The sequence below is a fragment of the Cetorhinus maximus genome, chromosome 6, assembly GCF_964194155.1.
Source record: "Cetorhinus maximus chromosome 6, sCetMax3.hap1.1, whole genome shotgun sequence".
NCBI classification, from domain to species: domain Eukaryota; kingdom Metazoa; phylum Chordata; class Chondrichthyes; order Lamniformes; family Cetorhinidae; genus Cetorhinus; species Cetorhinus maximus.
In genome coordinates, this window is record NC_135884.1 from 11,542,132 (window position 1) to 11,557,435 (window position 15,304).

Below are 15,304 nucleotides of genomic sequence, written 5' to 3' on the forward strand. Positions count from 1 at the left end.
CAGCAACGCCCAAAGCCGGTACCACTAGAGAAACAAAGGCAGCAGACAAATGGGAACACCACCACCTGGAAGTTCCCCCTCCAAGCCATCCAACATCCTGATTCGGAAATTTTTTTGTTGTGACTTCACTGTTGCTGGGTCAAAATCCTGGAACACCCTCCCTGTGGGTGTGGGTGCACCGACGCCACATGGACTGCAGCAGTTCAAGAAGGTGGCTCATCTCCAGTTCCTCAGGGGCTATTAGGGATGAACAATAAATGCTGGGCTTGACAGCGATGTCCACATCCCATGAAAGAATAAAAATAAATACTGTCACACATGTGGCACGGTAACAAATTCAGGTTAAGTTTAGGATGCCAGGGATTCAAGTTGCCAGGAGGAGTGGATTGAGGCCAGGGCAGCATCTAGAAGTTATCAAGGTTGGATTGAAATTCTGGATGGATGATCAGACCCCTACCTTCATGATCACAAACTGGCTCTTTGCTTCTTTTATTCCAAAAAGGTTAATTCGAGCTCAGTTCATTTAAAATAATAAACATGTAGATTTGATTTTTTAAAAACCTCAGGACTTTAGTGACCAGCGACACGTCACAGGGACCCGGCAGTTGCTAAGCAGCCTGACGGGAGTTTTTTTTCTCTTTGACCCCCCGCTCCCATCGTCTCGGATGACGCGTCGGTGTGCAATGACGTAATGACGCTCCGTGAAGGGAGGGTGGGGAGAGAATGACGGCAGCGCGGCTGCGCAGTCGGAAAGGCCGGCCCGGTTGGTGGTGGGGAAACGGGAGCCGGCGGGGTGGGTGTGCATGCGTGCCGGCAGCGCTCATGCGCGTGGTGCTCGGTTCGCTCGCGCTCCCTGTCTCTCCTTCTCGCTCTGTCGGTGAGAGTCATGGCGGAAGGCGGCGTCCCGGACCTGGAGAGCCAGAAGAATGAGATTGGGAGCTTGTTGAAAACGTCGCTCAAGAAAGGAGATTCGTGGTAAGGAAGGAAGGAAGGGAGGAAGGAGGGGGGAAGGGAGGGGGCGTTGGCGACGGTGATTTAGCTCCTCAGGGTGAAGGCCATGGGTAAGAACCCCCCAGCCCCCGTCACTCGCCGGGGTGGGGTAAGGGGAGCGAAATGCGGCCGGGGAGTGAGGGTTGAACCCCACCCTGGGGCAGAGCCGGCGGGGAAACGGCTGGTTTTGACATGTCATGGCGTAGGCCTCGGGATTCCGGTAGTAAATCTACCCGGGAAGCTCCGACCCTCCGCACAAACTCCCCACGGTGTCGGTGCAACAACGTGTGGCCTGAATCTTAAAGAGTAACCTTAACACTCTTTATTAGAAAACACTGAACCCCGAAGAAGTTCCTCTGAAAGGTTTCCTTCCATCCTTAAGTGGAATATTAAGGTCCCTGATCCGACTGTGTTTCTGTTGAGACTTGACTTGCCCAGCAGCCACCCGCAACAGGCACACTTGGAATAACATTTAGCTGTAAATAACCCAGCAATTTAGACGTGAAGTTTATTTTCACGCGAAACAGCTGTCCAGCCTCGACAATTAGGTGACTCCCAAAACATCCTGTTTCTCACTTGCCCCATTTTAAAGTTTCTCTTCTTCCAGGGTGTCTTTAACGTCTTGAATCTTTATTATTTAAAAGAAACACCCTTTTAAGACGCGACAGTCATTTTTAGCTGTCTAGTTACAAACTGTTTTTTACTTTCAGTGCTCAATCGTTTAGGATTGTGGCCCTGTGGGTCTCAAACTTAGGAAAATATAAGGGATCTGTGGGCAGTTCAAAAATGAATTTGTTCAATTCAGAGTAGGGGAGAAGAAAGTATTTAGCTGGTTTTAAATCCCTGATGCCTTTAAGAATTTTTGGTTTAAACACAGCTCCTTGCTGACTCAGCTGTTTCATTGTGGGGATTAAATCCATTCAGTTTATCAAAGTAGGACTTTTTAAAAGTAGCTTGAAAGTGAAGATATATATATATTCCAGAATGGTTCTTTAAAGGTGGATACTGAAGCAGTAACAAGTCTATAAACTCTTAATTGCCAAGATCATGTTACTGGTGCAGAAGGTGCGAAGAGAGAATAAGTATTTTCCCATTGAGAAAGGAAAACTGAGGGCATTGCTCTGGGCCACATTTCTGCACTTGACAGCTGTCACTGTGTTCATCAAAGTGAGGAGTTCGACACTGGGGAATGGAATGTTTTTCGTTTTGTCATCCATTGTCAACACAACAACTGCCATGGCACGGTTCGATGCAGATCCAACCGTTGAGTCCCCAAAATACACCTGAAATTTAGTTTGGAAGAGTGCTTCTCACATAAGAACATTATTGCCAGGTGCCAGTTTATACCAAATTAAAGGTAGTATTTGTGCTGCAGATACGCAGTGCTTCAGTAAAAGGGCTGATGCTATCAAGACAAACTTAATGTCGAACCTTTACAATGAGTGAAGAGGGAACTGTGGATCCTAGAAACCTGTCTGGAGTTGATCCCAGAGGTGGAAGGGTGAATAGGAAACAGTGACATAATGATTGGACCTGGACTACTGATCCAGAGACATGAATTCAAATTCAGTAAATAAATACATTTTTGATTTTTAAAAGAAAACTAGTAATGGTGACCACGTAACGACCGGAGTGTCATAAAAACCCATCTGATTCACTAATGTCCTTTGAGGACTTGCTCATTCAGAGAGCTGGTGCAGACACAATAGGCTGAATGGCCTTCTTTTGTGCTGTAACAATTCTGTAAGGAAGGAAGTATGCTGCCGTTACCCAGTCTGGCCTGTATGTCACTCCAAGCCCACAACAATGTGGGTGACCCTTAATTCCCCCAAAATGACTAAGCAAGCCATTCGATCGACGACAGTTGGGGATGGGCAAAAAGTGCTTCTGGCCTTGCCAGCGACGCCACCAATTGGTGAATGAATAAAAAGAGGTGACATTTCCCAATGCTGTTTAACTTCTTTTCTTTCCTCTATGCAAAAATACCTTCAACTTGCACCTCTTAAGAGAGAATTTTATAATAGTAATTTGAGCTGTTGACCTGTGGGTGCTATCCATGGCTTTGGTAGCTTCTGAGTCAGAAAGTGTGGATTCAAGCCGTATGTCACAGAGTTGAGCACTAAAGCTACATTGATACTTGAGTGTGGTACTGTGGAAGTGCTACATGTACTGCATTGTCAGAGGTACCATCTTTTGGATGAGGAACTCCATACCCAATAGCACTGTGGGATGACCTTCATCATATGTCTTAAGTGGGTATAAAAGCTCCCATGGCATTATTCCAGAAAAAGCATGTGAACCCTCCTGTTGTTCTGCACAACATCCATGCCTCATTGGCATAATTAAATCAGATTATCTGGCCCTTTATTTCTTTGCTGTTAAGGAACTTTACTGTGTACTATGTGCCTGCAACTCTGGTCTTCTATATATCCTCTTCCCTCTGCTCCACCATTGGTGGCAAAACTTTTAAGCCATTTGGCTTAGCCCCATGTTTATCTGTTTTTCTCCCTGGATTTAAAAGCTCTAGAAATCCTGCTTTTTTAATCCATGATTTTTGTCGATTCTCATGACTTTTATTGCTAAGTGTCTGAGATACTGTAGGAATTTTTGAAGTTAAAATTGCTATATATTGTGTACCTTGCTTATTGCTGCTGCTTGTATTTGTTACAATCACATAGACGACCATAACTGCTTGTTGCAAATACACTCAACTGTTTCGCTCAGCCTCCATGTGCATCATATCTGCTCTGATGATTCTCTTTTCAGTATAGCTATTTCTAAAATGCCATTTTCCCACTTCAAACATTTCCCTTAATTCGTGACCACATTCGTTCAGCTTTGAACCTGCACATACTAACCCCTCAAGGTCTGTCTTGATATGCCTAGTACATTAAGTCTCTTCACTTTTGTAGTACAATGTTGTTACTAAATACAATTATACATTTATTGACACCAGAAACTTCTTGCCCTCACTCCTACAACTTTAAATGCAGCACATCTTGAAATTTCTCAATGGAAATGTTATCATTGTGTCCACCTTAGCTTGACAGGACATATGCAAATCACTGGAATAAAGATATGAATTTGAGCCTGAACACAGTTGCACTATAAATGCTGGAAAAAACTAGTTGCTTAGTCCACAAGAGACTAAACTTCAACCAAACTCTTCTAATTCACTTCCCTAGACAAAAGTAAAAAGTTTTACTGGTCCCAGAAGGCTGTCTTGAGTCAGAGGCAGTAAAAAGTTGTGTTACAGCATGCCGTTATATTTATAAATGAAACTGAAATGTGTTAGGTGAAAGACGAAACTGAGAATAGATGTGACGTATTACTTCCTTCAGCCCATTGCCTTTCAAAAATGTTGAACTGGAAGAAAATCTAAGGAAAGTTAAAGCGCCAACAGCTTGAATCCATACAGGCATAAATAAGAAGCTGATACACTTGATCAAATGCTTAGGAAACGGAAAGCGAGAGATTTTTATTCAAAGCGTACAATTTCTTAGTAAATATGGGATTCATATGAGTATTCATTAGCATCAGGAACAGTGCTAGCAATTTATTTTAATGTTGTTTATTTCCGAAAGGAAATGTGCAAACACTGATGCTGAATACAATTTAGTAGAGCTTATTATGAGTGGCTGCTCAGTTGCACGGTACTTTGTTAAAACTTCATTCTCAGGATTTGGGTGCCACTGGCAAGGCTGGCATTTATTGCCCACCCTTGATTGCCTTCAGAAAATGGTGTGTTGCCTTGAATTGCTGCAGGACATATGATGAAGGTCATCCCACAGCGCTATTGGGTATGAAGTTCCAGGACTTTGATCCATGGTGCGTGATTTGGAGGTAATGGGAATTTCCATGCACCAATTGCCCTTGTTCTTTTAGATGGAGGATGTCATTGGTTTGGGGGGTGATGCCGATTTTGTCTTAGCAACTTGCTGCAGTGCACCCAGTAGATTGATCAGTCTTTTTCCCATTCCTTGGGTGCACTTCACCCCCACCTGATCCTCATTCGCTCTTGATGCCCACATCTTTCTTCAGTCAAGTTTTCTTTATAAAAAGTTAAACTTGCTAATCTAGCACATAGCTCCTTTAGCTTGTGTATATTCAGTTGTATAGTTTGCAAAGGATATACGGCACTGAAGTAGGCCTTTCACCATTTAAGCTCCACTCAAGCCTCCCATCTTTCCTCATCTAAACCTATCATCATAACCCCCTATTCGCTTCTCCCTTATATGCTTTTCTAACTTCCCTTTAAATGCATCTATGCTATTTACTTCAACCACTCTGTGTGGTAGTGAGTTCCAAATTCTCACCGCTCTTTGGATAAAGAAGTTACTTCTGAATTTCCGACTGGATTTCTTATTTTATATTGACAGCCTCTATTATGTGTTCTTCCCCACAAGTGGAAACATTCTCTCTGTATCCACTCTATCAAAAGCTTTCCTAGTTTTCAAAACCTCTAATGGTCACCCCTCAGGCTTTCTTTTTCAAGAGAAAAGAGACCCAGCCTGTTCACCCTTTCCTAATATGCATATCCATGCATTTCTGGTATCATCTTTGTAAATCTAAAACATCTGCCTGGTTCAGAACAGGAAATGCTGCAAAAGCAATGGGAGAGAGAGGACCTAATCTGCAGTTCATATAAGTGACCGGCCCACGGAGATGTGAATAAATACTGCTGGTAAATGCCTTCTTCACAGAAAATGCTGCAAATACACAACAGGACAGGCCAAATATAATGAAATAGGGTTGCTGAGACCCTGAACCATTAGACCTTTGGTCACGCGATTGAGCTATTTCAGTCTCAGTTTGAACCTTTGTATTCATATTTTCCCCTTTGAGCAGTTTTATCTCTGTAGGTTATAAAATTCGGCACTAACACTTCATTTTTTAGTAGATAACATACCTTCAAGTATTAATCTATTGAACAATTGTTAAATTATTTGAACAGTTTGCCATTTGAGAGATTTGAGTTTCAAGAACTTGTGTATGATTAGAAAATGTAAAGGTTAGTTTCGTTAATGTAATAAATTAATGTTATTGATAATGACCTTGGAGCCCACTGTGTTAGCAGACAAAAATTGATCAGATTCCGATGCCTGGGGTTATAGCTGCAAGCTCAAAGGGAAAATGATGCTTTAGAAGCTTAGAAAAATCAATCCTGTGGAATTCTAGCAAAATGATCTGGTCTTTAACCTGTAACAGTGAGCTGTGATTATGAAAACCTCACAGATGAGATACTGCCTTCAGATAAACTAAAGAATTTATATGGTGTCTTTCATTTCCTTGGGATGTTCCAAAGTGCTTCATATCCAATGAATTACTTTTGTGAAGTGTAGGCAGCAGTCAGTTTTGCATGCAACAAGGTTATGCAAACAAATTACATAGAATTTACATCAGTCACTGTTATGCTCCTCCCCTCTTCTCACCCCTGCCTTCATCTAACCCTATCAACGTACCTTTCTAATTCTTGCTTCCTCAGACTTGTCCAACTTCCTTTTAACTGTATTTATACTATTCATCTCAATTACTCCCTGTGGTAACAAGTTCCATATTCTAACCATTCTTTGCATAAAGAAGTTTCTGCTGAATTCCTTATTGGATTTATTGGTGACTGTCTTATACTTATGACCCCTAATTTTGAACTATTCCACAAATGGAAGCATTTCTACACCTGCCCATTCAAACTCCTTTGTAATCTGAATGACCTCTATTAGATCATCCCTCAGTCTTCTCTTTTTCTAGAGATGTACTGACATCCTGAACCGGAGCTTCAACTCTCAACCTTCTGACTTGGAGGTTAGATTATTCTGGAGGTCACCATTGACCAGAAACTGAACTGGACCAGTCATATAAATACTGTGGCCACAAGAGCAGATCGGAGGCTAGGAATTCCGTATCACTTCCTGACTCCCCAAAGCCTGTCCACCATCTACAAGGCACAAATCAGGAGTGTGATGGAATGCTCTCCACTTGCCTGGATGAGTGCAGCTCCTACAACACTCAAAGTTTGACGTCGTCCAGGACAAAGCAACCCGCTTGATTGGCACCCCATTCGCCACCTTAAGCATTCACTCCTTCCACCACAAATGCGCAGTGGCAGCAGTGTGTACCATCTACAAGTTGCACCGCAGCAATTCACCAAGGCTCCCAACAGCAACTTCTAAAACCGTGACCTCCACCACCTAGAAGGACAGAGCAGCAGGTGCATGGGAACACCACCGTCTGCAATCCCCAAGCCACACACCATCCTGACTTGGAATTATATTGCTGTTCCTTCACTGTTGCTGGATAAAAATCCTGAAACACTCTCCCTAACAGCAATGTGGGTGGACTGCAGTGGTTCAAGAAGGTAGCTCTCCACCACCTTCTCAAGAGCAATTAGAGATGGGCACCAAATGCTGGCACAGCCAGCAACACCCATATGCTGTGAAAGAATAAAAAAAAATGAACACTTCTGCCCCAACATGCATGAAATTCCATTGTGATAACATATTCTAATCTTTCTTTTCCAATAAATGCTCTTTTCAACAATCTGTTAATTAGCACATTGACCAGTTTGGCACTGAGCCATGCATGTTGGGGAGGTCCCAAGTTCAGCTAAGTATTTCTGCCACTAAGCTATGTAAGGGGAAAAACCTGCTAAAGCTATGATCTTTATAGAATTCATTAATTTTTGATGGGAACTGAGTTTTGGATAAATACAGGATTAAGATTGGGATGAATTTGCTGGCAATTATGGTATAAACTCTCACTAGGATAATGGCAATTTGCATGAGTTCTAAGAGACCAAAGCCAAGAAACAAACAAAAGTCAGTACCTTGAGGACAAAGAAAGAGTTGCATATAAGTTATTCCTTGTTGTATCTTCCTAACTTCAATCTCGTTTTTACGGCATCCAGAGGCCTGCACTAATGCTCTGGAGACATTAATTCAAATCCCACCACAGCATTAATTCAATTAATGCATGAATCTGGAATTTAAAAAAACGAGTCTCGTTAATAATGATCATGAAGCTACCAGACTGTCGTTAAAACCCAGCTGGTTCACCGAGGTCCTTGAGGGGAGGAAGTCTGCTGTCCTTCTCCAATCTGGCCTACATGTAACTCCAGACCCGCAGCAAATGTGCTTGACTTTTAGCTGGCCTCTGAAATGGCCTGGTAAGCCACTCAGTTTCAAGGGCGATTGGGTGACCTGTGCTTGCTAGTGGCACTCATACCCCAAGAATAACTTAACAAAAAACCTGCACTCTTGGTGTCTCACCATGGAGACAGAAAGTCTCAGAGTTGTACTTTCTGGTGCAGCTGGAAACAGGTTGACAGAGGCTTTGGGAGCCTGTCAGCCCTGCAGATTGCTGGAGGTGTGTGGTTTAGTGGGATGGATAAGAGGAAAATAGTAATTTCATGCCCTCAAAATAACTTCTTGGATGTTTTGATTTTTAGGTTCCTAATAGACAGTAGATGGTTTAAACAATGGAAGAAATATGTGGGTTTTGACAACTGGGATATGTACAACGTGGGAGAACGTGGAATGTTTCCAGGCCCCATTGATAATTCTGGGCTTTTTGCAGGTATTGAAAAGTTGAATGCCGAGCTTTGGTTTATTTGAAAACTGTCAACCTTTGTTCTATATGCTAATGTTAGATTTTTCTAGTTGATAATTTCACAGAAATTATATTAAGCTTATGTGGCTTCATCATGTTGTGGGGGGATGTATTTCATTGAACATAAGATACCTTTGTGTGTTTCAATTAATACATGATTTATGGACAGCCATTTAAAAGAAACAAAAGCCTGTTTTATTATTGTAGCCCTGTCAGATGTTCTGTGTCTGGAAAGCTGGATAACAGCAACAGGATTCAATATCTGGATGTATAATGCATTGCATGTGCTGCCTTACCTGATCAATTTCTTTTAAAATCTATACTGTAATAAATCAAAGTTCCAGCACAGAAGGAGGCCATTTAGTCCATCATATCTGCGCAGATGGTAGTTCTGCCTGTCTTGTAGCATTAACAATTAAATTTGTAGAAATAGAGTTGTATGTACAAGTTTGCAGGTGGGCACAAGTTTGGGGCAGAGTAAATTGTGTAGGTGGGAGCAGCAAATCACAAAAGGGCACATCGCATTAAATGAGTGCGCAAAAATTGTGGTAGGTGGGAGTTCAAAGTATGGAAGCAAGAGATTGTTCAAAGCAAAAACAAAAATACCTGAAAAAAACTCAGCAAGTCTGGCAGCATCTGTGGAGAGGAACACAGTTAACGTTTCGAGCCCAAGTGACCCTTCAACAGAACTAAGTAAAAATAGAAGAGAGGTGAAATATAAGCTGGTTTAAGGAGGGGGGGGGAACAAGTAGAGCCAGTGATAGATACTGTCCAACAGGATTTTCGTATCTCTCGTTTGCCTTGTTCACACATCTTTTGGTTATCTCCACCTATCACTGGCTCTACTTGTCCCCACCCCCCCCCCCCTTAAACCAGCTTATATTTCACCTCTCTTCTATTTTTACTTAGTTCTGTTGAAGGGTCATTCGGACTCGAAGCGTTAACTGTGTTCCTCTCCGCAGATGCTGCCAGACCTGCTGAATTTTTCCAGGTATTTTTGTTTTTGTTTTGGATTTCCAGCATCCGCAGTTTTTTGCTTTTATCTTAGTGTTTAAGAGATCGTTCACTTTGGATTCAAGAAAGATAAATCGGGATATTTTCTTAATGCTAAGAGACTAGAAACTATGGAGGAGGAATGGGATTTGGGTGTCCAGATACAAAAATTATTAAAAGCTAGTGCATGCATACAAAAAGTAATCAAAAAGCCAAATGAAATGTTGGCCTTTATCTCAATGGGGCTGCGATACAAAAGGGAGGAAGTGATACTTTTTGTACAGAGCCTTTGTCGTGGCCCATCTGGAGTACTGTGTTCAATTTTGGGACCTCAGGCAAGATAATGTCAAAATTGGAGGGAGTATGGAGCTGATCCACCACAATGATATCAGGGTTTAAGGGATTAAATTATGAGGAAAGGTTGCATAGAATTGGCTGGTATTCCCTTGAATTTAGAAGTTTGTGGTTATGTAATCTGGGTATTTTCAAAACTCATCAGATTTTTACTAGGCAAGGGTATCAGATTAAATGCAGACAATGGTGTCGAGATCTCAACCATCTACCACCAATAAAATGGTGGAACAGACTCATGGGGTTGAATGTTTATTACCCAAACAGTGATGATAACTTTCTCCTTGAAGGACTACGCTTGTAGTTATGCACCAATATCTAGCTGAAATCTGATTACACTTGTTTAAAGAGCATAATTAGGCTTTGTTTGCGTAATTTTACCTTGATAGCCATGTATAAATGTGAAAGAGATGTTTATTTTGAAAGCTAAAAGATTTTTCACAACTTAATGACAATAAGCTCTAAAGGCCTCTTGGACAGTCTGAAAAGGGTAGACTTCAGAAGCTTGAATTGTAATTTGTAACTTTTTTCAATAGTGCATGGCTCCAGATCTTTGCTTTTGTAAATATGGCTCTAGAGCTATTCATCAAGATCTAAGCTCACTAAGTCATATGACTGTGTTTAAAACAACAACTTGTAATACAGCAGCATTTGGAAACAGGTTTGATCTCAAGGTTGTAAAAGTTCGCTAGACTGAACTATGTTGCTGTGGGGATGGAGAGTTGTTCCTTGATTGCTCTTAGGTGCCTCCTGTCAACTATTTCACGGAAACATAGGCAGAGACATGGAAGTAGGTCACTCCCATTTTAGATGCAGGTTGTGCATGGCCCACATGATATGAGAAATTTTTCTGAAAGTTTTATTACAGCATCTTTGCATCTGAAATTGTCAGTGGGGAGAATTATTTTTGTTTCAAGGTAAGATAAATATTTATGATTCTACTTTTCTATATAATGCTGCTTATGTTGACCTGTGGTATTTCCCCCCTCACTTCCCCCATATCAGTTGACTTGTGAAAATAAGATTACTTTTTAGGGGTTTAAAGGTGTTTGTAATTATACTTGTGGACTTGGAATGTGTCTGATACAGGCAACTTGCTTTCCCGATACAGATTTTGTCTGAACTGTGATCAGGTCTAATGTTTGCTTGCAAAATAGCTTTATCTTCTTGTAGTCCAAAACATTGTTCCTTAGTTTCTATCAGTTCATGTTGAGTGTCCTTTCTAAAATAGAACTGCTGAAACAGGCTTCTTGGCTGAAATGCTCCTAGAACATCCAGAGGTCACATTAATGTGTGGTGACTGCCTGACATCCTTGCCTTCTGTTGATAGCTATCTGAGTGGTTCAGAATAGATGCAGTTGCTACCCATGAAATCCAGCTTGTTTTGTGTGATATCTGCCAACTGGTGATTGTCGTCATGTAACCAAAGATGCTCGTAAATCTCCACGGTATCTTTCTAAAGAAACTCATTCTAAATGGTAATTTTATCTAATAATTAGAGACCAGTGAACCTGTCTCTTAAGGAAACCACAGCACATGATTTGGCTCAAATACAGAGGTTAGATTAATGTGCCATCTGATATTTTTTTCTCTTAGTCCAGGTAAATGGCTTTGACAAGATGTATGTGGAGGTGATCAGCTGTACTTGTGCAGCTAATTAGTGCAAACAGATTTACTGAAAAGTTCTAAAACTGCTGTAATAACAGATACAAATTATTGTAAAATTGTCCAGAAAATTCTAATTGTGTGTATTGGGTATGTGCTCATTTGTTTGACAACTGTTAATTATTTCCTCTTAGCGCATGCAAGGACTACATACATATACTTTGAGACCCCTTGGCTTCTAGATTTGTGCCTCCATCTTGGGTGGAGCAGCCTGAGAATTACTGAAGTTTGTGTCAACCTGGTCCTCATAACCCTGACGCTGTGAACCAAATTTAAATTGGTTAAGTGCTTTGAGCACATTTAAAAGTGAGGCTAAACTTTTAACAACACTAAAACCCCATTTGCCAATGCTGAAAAATCTTGACTTATAGACTCATAGAGGTTTACAGCACAAAAGGAGGCCAGTAGGCCCATCGTGTCTGTGCTGGTCAACAAAGATCTGACCACACTAATCCCGTTTTCCAGCACTTGGCCCATAGCCCTGAAGGCTATGGCAACACAAGTTAATATCTAAATACTTAAATGTTACGAGAGTTTCTGATTCAACCACCCTTTCAGGCAGTGAGTTCCAGACTCCCATCACCCTCTGGGTGAAAACATTTCTCCTCAACTCCCTTTGTACCCCTCACCTTAAATCTATGCCCCCTGGTTATTGACCCCTTTACTAATGGAAAAAGTGTCTTCCTATCCACCTATCTATGTCCCTCACAATCTTATACACCTCTATCAGGCCTCCTCTCAACCTTCACTGCTTCAAGGAAAACAACCCCAGCCTATCCAATCTTTCCTCATAGCTCAGGCAGCCCAGGCAGCAACCTGGTAAATCTCCTCTGCACCCTCTCCAGTGCAATCACATCCTTCCTATAATGTAGTGATCAGAACTACACGCAGTACTCCAGTTGTGGCCTAACCAGCATTTTATACAGTTCCAGCATAACCTCCCTGCTCTTGTATTCTGTGCCTCGGCTAATAAAGGCATGTATCCTATATGCTTTCTTAACTACCTTATCTACCTGCCCTGCTACCTTCAGGGACCTGTGGATATGCACACCAAGGTCCCCCTGATCTTTCGTACTTTCCAGGGTCCTACCATTCATAGTGTAATCCCTTGCCTTGTTAGCCCTCCCAAGTGCATTACCTCTCACTTTTCCAGGTTGAATTCCATTTTGCCACTGCTCTGCCCCACCTGCCCAGTCCATTGATATCCTCCTACAGTTTATGGCTGTCATCCTCATTATTTACCATCACCCTCTGCTTCCTGCCTCTCAATCAATTTTGAATCCAATGTGCCACTTTGCCTTGGATCCCATGGATTCTTATTTTCTTGACTAGTCTGCCATGAGGAACCTTATCAAAAGCCTTGCTAAAGTCCCTGTACATCACATCAAATGCATTACCCTCATCAACACTCCTGGTTACCTCCTCAAAAAATTCGATCACATTTGTCAAACACGACCTTCCCTTAACAAATCCATGATGACTATCCCTGAATAATCCGTGCCTCTCCAAGTATAGATATATTCTATCCCTCAGAATTCTTTCTAGTAACTTTCCCACTGCTGAGGTTAGACTGGCTGGCCTGTAATTTCCTGGTCTATCCCTTCCTTTTTTGATAATGGGACAATGTTAGCAGTCCTCTGGCACCTGTGGCCAGAGAGGATTTGAAAATTACTGCCAGGGCCCTAATATGTCTTCCCTTGCCCCCCTCAACAGCCTGGGGTCCACCTCATCCGGGCCTGCGGATTTGTCCACTTTTAAGGCCGCTAAACCCGCTCGTACCTTCTCTCTCTCTCTATGTTAATTTCCTCTAATATTTCACAGTCCTCCACCCTGATGTCTATACCTGTGTTGTCCCTTTCCATTGTGAAGACCGACGCAAAGTATTCAATGAGGACTGTACCCACGTCTTCCAGGTCCACACACATTACCTCTATGGTCCCTAGTTATTCTCTTGCTTTTTGTATATTTTAAAAACCCCTTTGGGTCTTCCTTTATTCTACCCACCAATGCTTTCTCATGCACTTTCTTAACTTTCCTAATTTCCTTTTTAAGTTCCCCCCTGCACTTTTTATTCCCCTCTAGGGACTTGCCGTATTGAGCCCTCTGTATCTGCCATAAACTTCCCTTCTTAATCCTAACCTTTATTTCCCTTAACATCTCTGGGTTCTCTGGACTTGATTCCACAGCCCCCCCCCACCACCACTACCCCTCTTGTCTTTACGGGAACATATTTGCCCTGTACTCTCTGTATTTCCTCCTTGAATGCCCCCCCCCCCCCCCCCCCCCCCCCCCCCCCCGCCACTGCTCTGACACGGTTTTATCTGCAAATAGCTGCTCCCAGTCTACTTGGGGCAAATCGCATCTCACCTTAGTAAATTTAGCCTTTCCCCAGTTTAGAACTTTTATTCCCAGCCCAACCTTATCCTTTTCCAAAACTATCCTAAATCTAACTGAGTTATGGTCACTATCTCCAAAATGCTCCCCTACACATACGCCTTCCACCTGCCCGGATTCATTTCCGAATATTAGGTCCAGAACTGCCCCCTCCCTTGTTGGGTTTTCTATGCACTTGCTAAAAAAAGTTCTCCTGTATGCAACTTAAGAATTTTGCTCCCTCCCTACCTTGCACACTAAAGCTATCCAAGTTAATATTTGGGTAATTAAAATCCCCTATTACTGCCTTATTATTCTTACATTTCTCTGAAATTTGATTACATATTTGATCCTCTATCTCTCCCTGACTGTTTGGGGGCCTATGGTACACACCCAACAGTGTGTTTGCCCCTTTTATGTTTTTCACTTTTACCCATGTGGCCTCATTTGATGATATCATCCCTCCTCACTGTTATAATTGATTCTTTGATCCGTGCAGACTTGATGGGCCGAAGGGCCTCTTCTGCACTGTGATTCTGTGATATTGCGGCCCCCCACCCCATCCCCCTCTACCTCGCCTGAATACCCTATAACCGGGAATGTTAAGCTGCCAATCCTGCCCATTTTGCCAAGTCTCAGTCATAGCTATGATATCATGCTCCCATGTGCCTATCTGTGCCCTCAGCTCATTTGTCTTATTCCTCAAGCTCCTTGCATTAAAATATATTCCATTTAGCCTTGCTAAACTCTCCTCTTTCTTATTAGCCTATGTTTCCTCTGCCTTCCAGACTCACTTACTAGCCTTTTAATTTCTAATTCCATTTCAGCTTCTCTGCCCTCTGAACTACTTTTCAGGATCCCATCCCCCTGCCAATTTCGTTTAAATCCACCCCAACAGCATTAGCAAACCTCCCTGCGAGGATGTTGGCCCTGTTCCTGTTTAGATGTAACCTGTCCAACTTGTACAGGTCCCAATGTCCCAGGAATTTAAAGCCCTCCCTCCTGCACCATCTCTCCAGCCACGCATTCATCTGCTCTACCCTTCTGTTCCTATACTCACTATTGCGTGGCACCAGGAGTAATCTGGAGATTGCTACCTTTGAAGTCCTGCTTTTCAATTTCTTACCTAACGCCCTAAAGCCTGCTTGTAGGACTTCATTTCTTTTTCTTCCTATGTCGTTGGTCCCAACATGGACCATGATCACTGGCTGTTCACCCTCCCCCTTCAGAATGCCCTGCAGTTGTTCCATGACATCATTGACCCTGGCACCCGGCAGGCAACATACCACCCTGGAGTCATGTCTATGGCTGCAGAAGCGCCTGTCTA

At 42.4% G+C, this 15,304-nt stretch overlaps 1 protein-coding gene across 2 annotated transcripts in view; it reads left to right on the forward strand.

The window, feature by feature from the left end:
• Positions 1 to 748: 748 nt before the first annotated feature.
• Positions 749 to 15,304, forward strand: part of usp4 (ubiquitin specific peptidase 4 (proto-oncogene)) — an 83,725-nt gene continuing 69,169 nt past the window's right edge. The window contains exons 1-2 of one of the 2 annotated variants that reach the window (XM_078543174.1): positions 749 to 975; positions 8,435 to 8,562. In XM_078543174.1, the coding sequence (XP_078399300.1) occupies positions 887 to 975; positions 8,435 to 8,562 (217 nt within the window). In that variant the 5' untranslated portion in view covers positions 749 to 886. The remainder of the gene's footprint in view (positions 976 to 8,434; positions 8,563 to 15,304) is intronic. The other variant, XM_078543175.1, reaches the window with a different exon arrangement.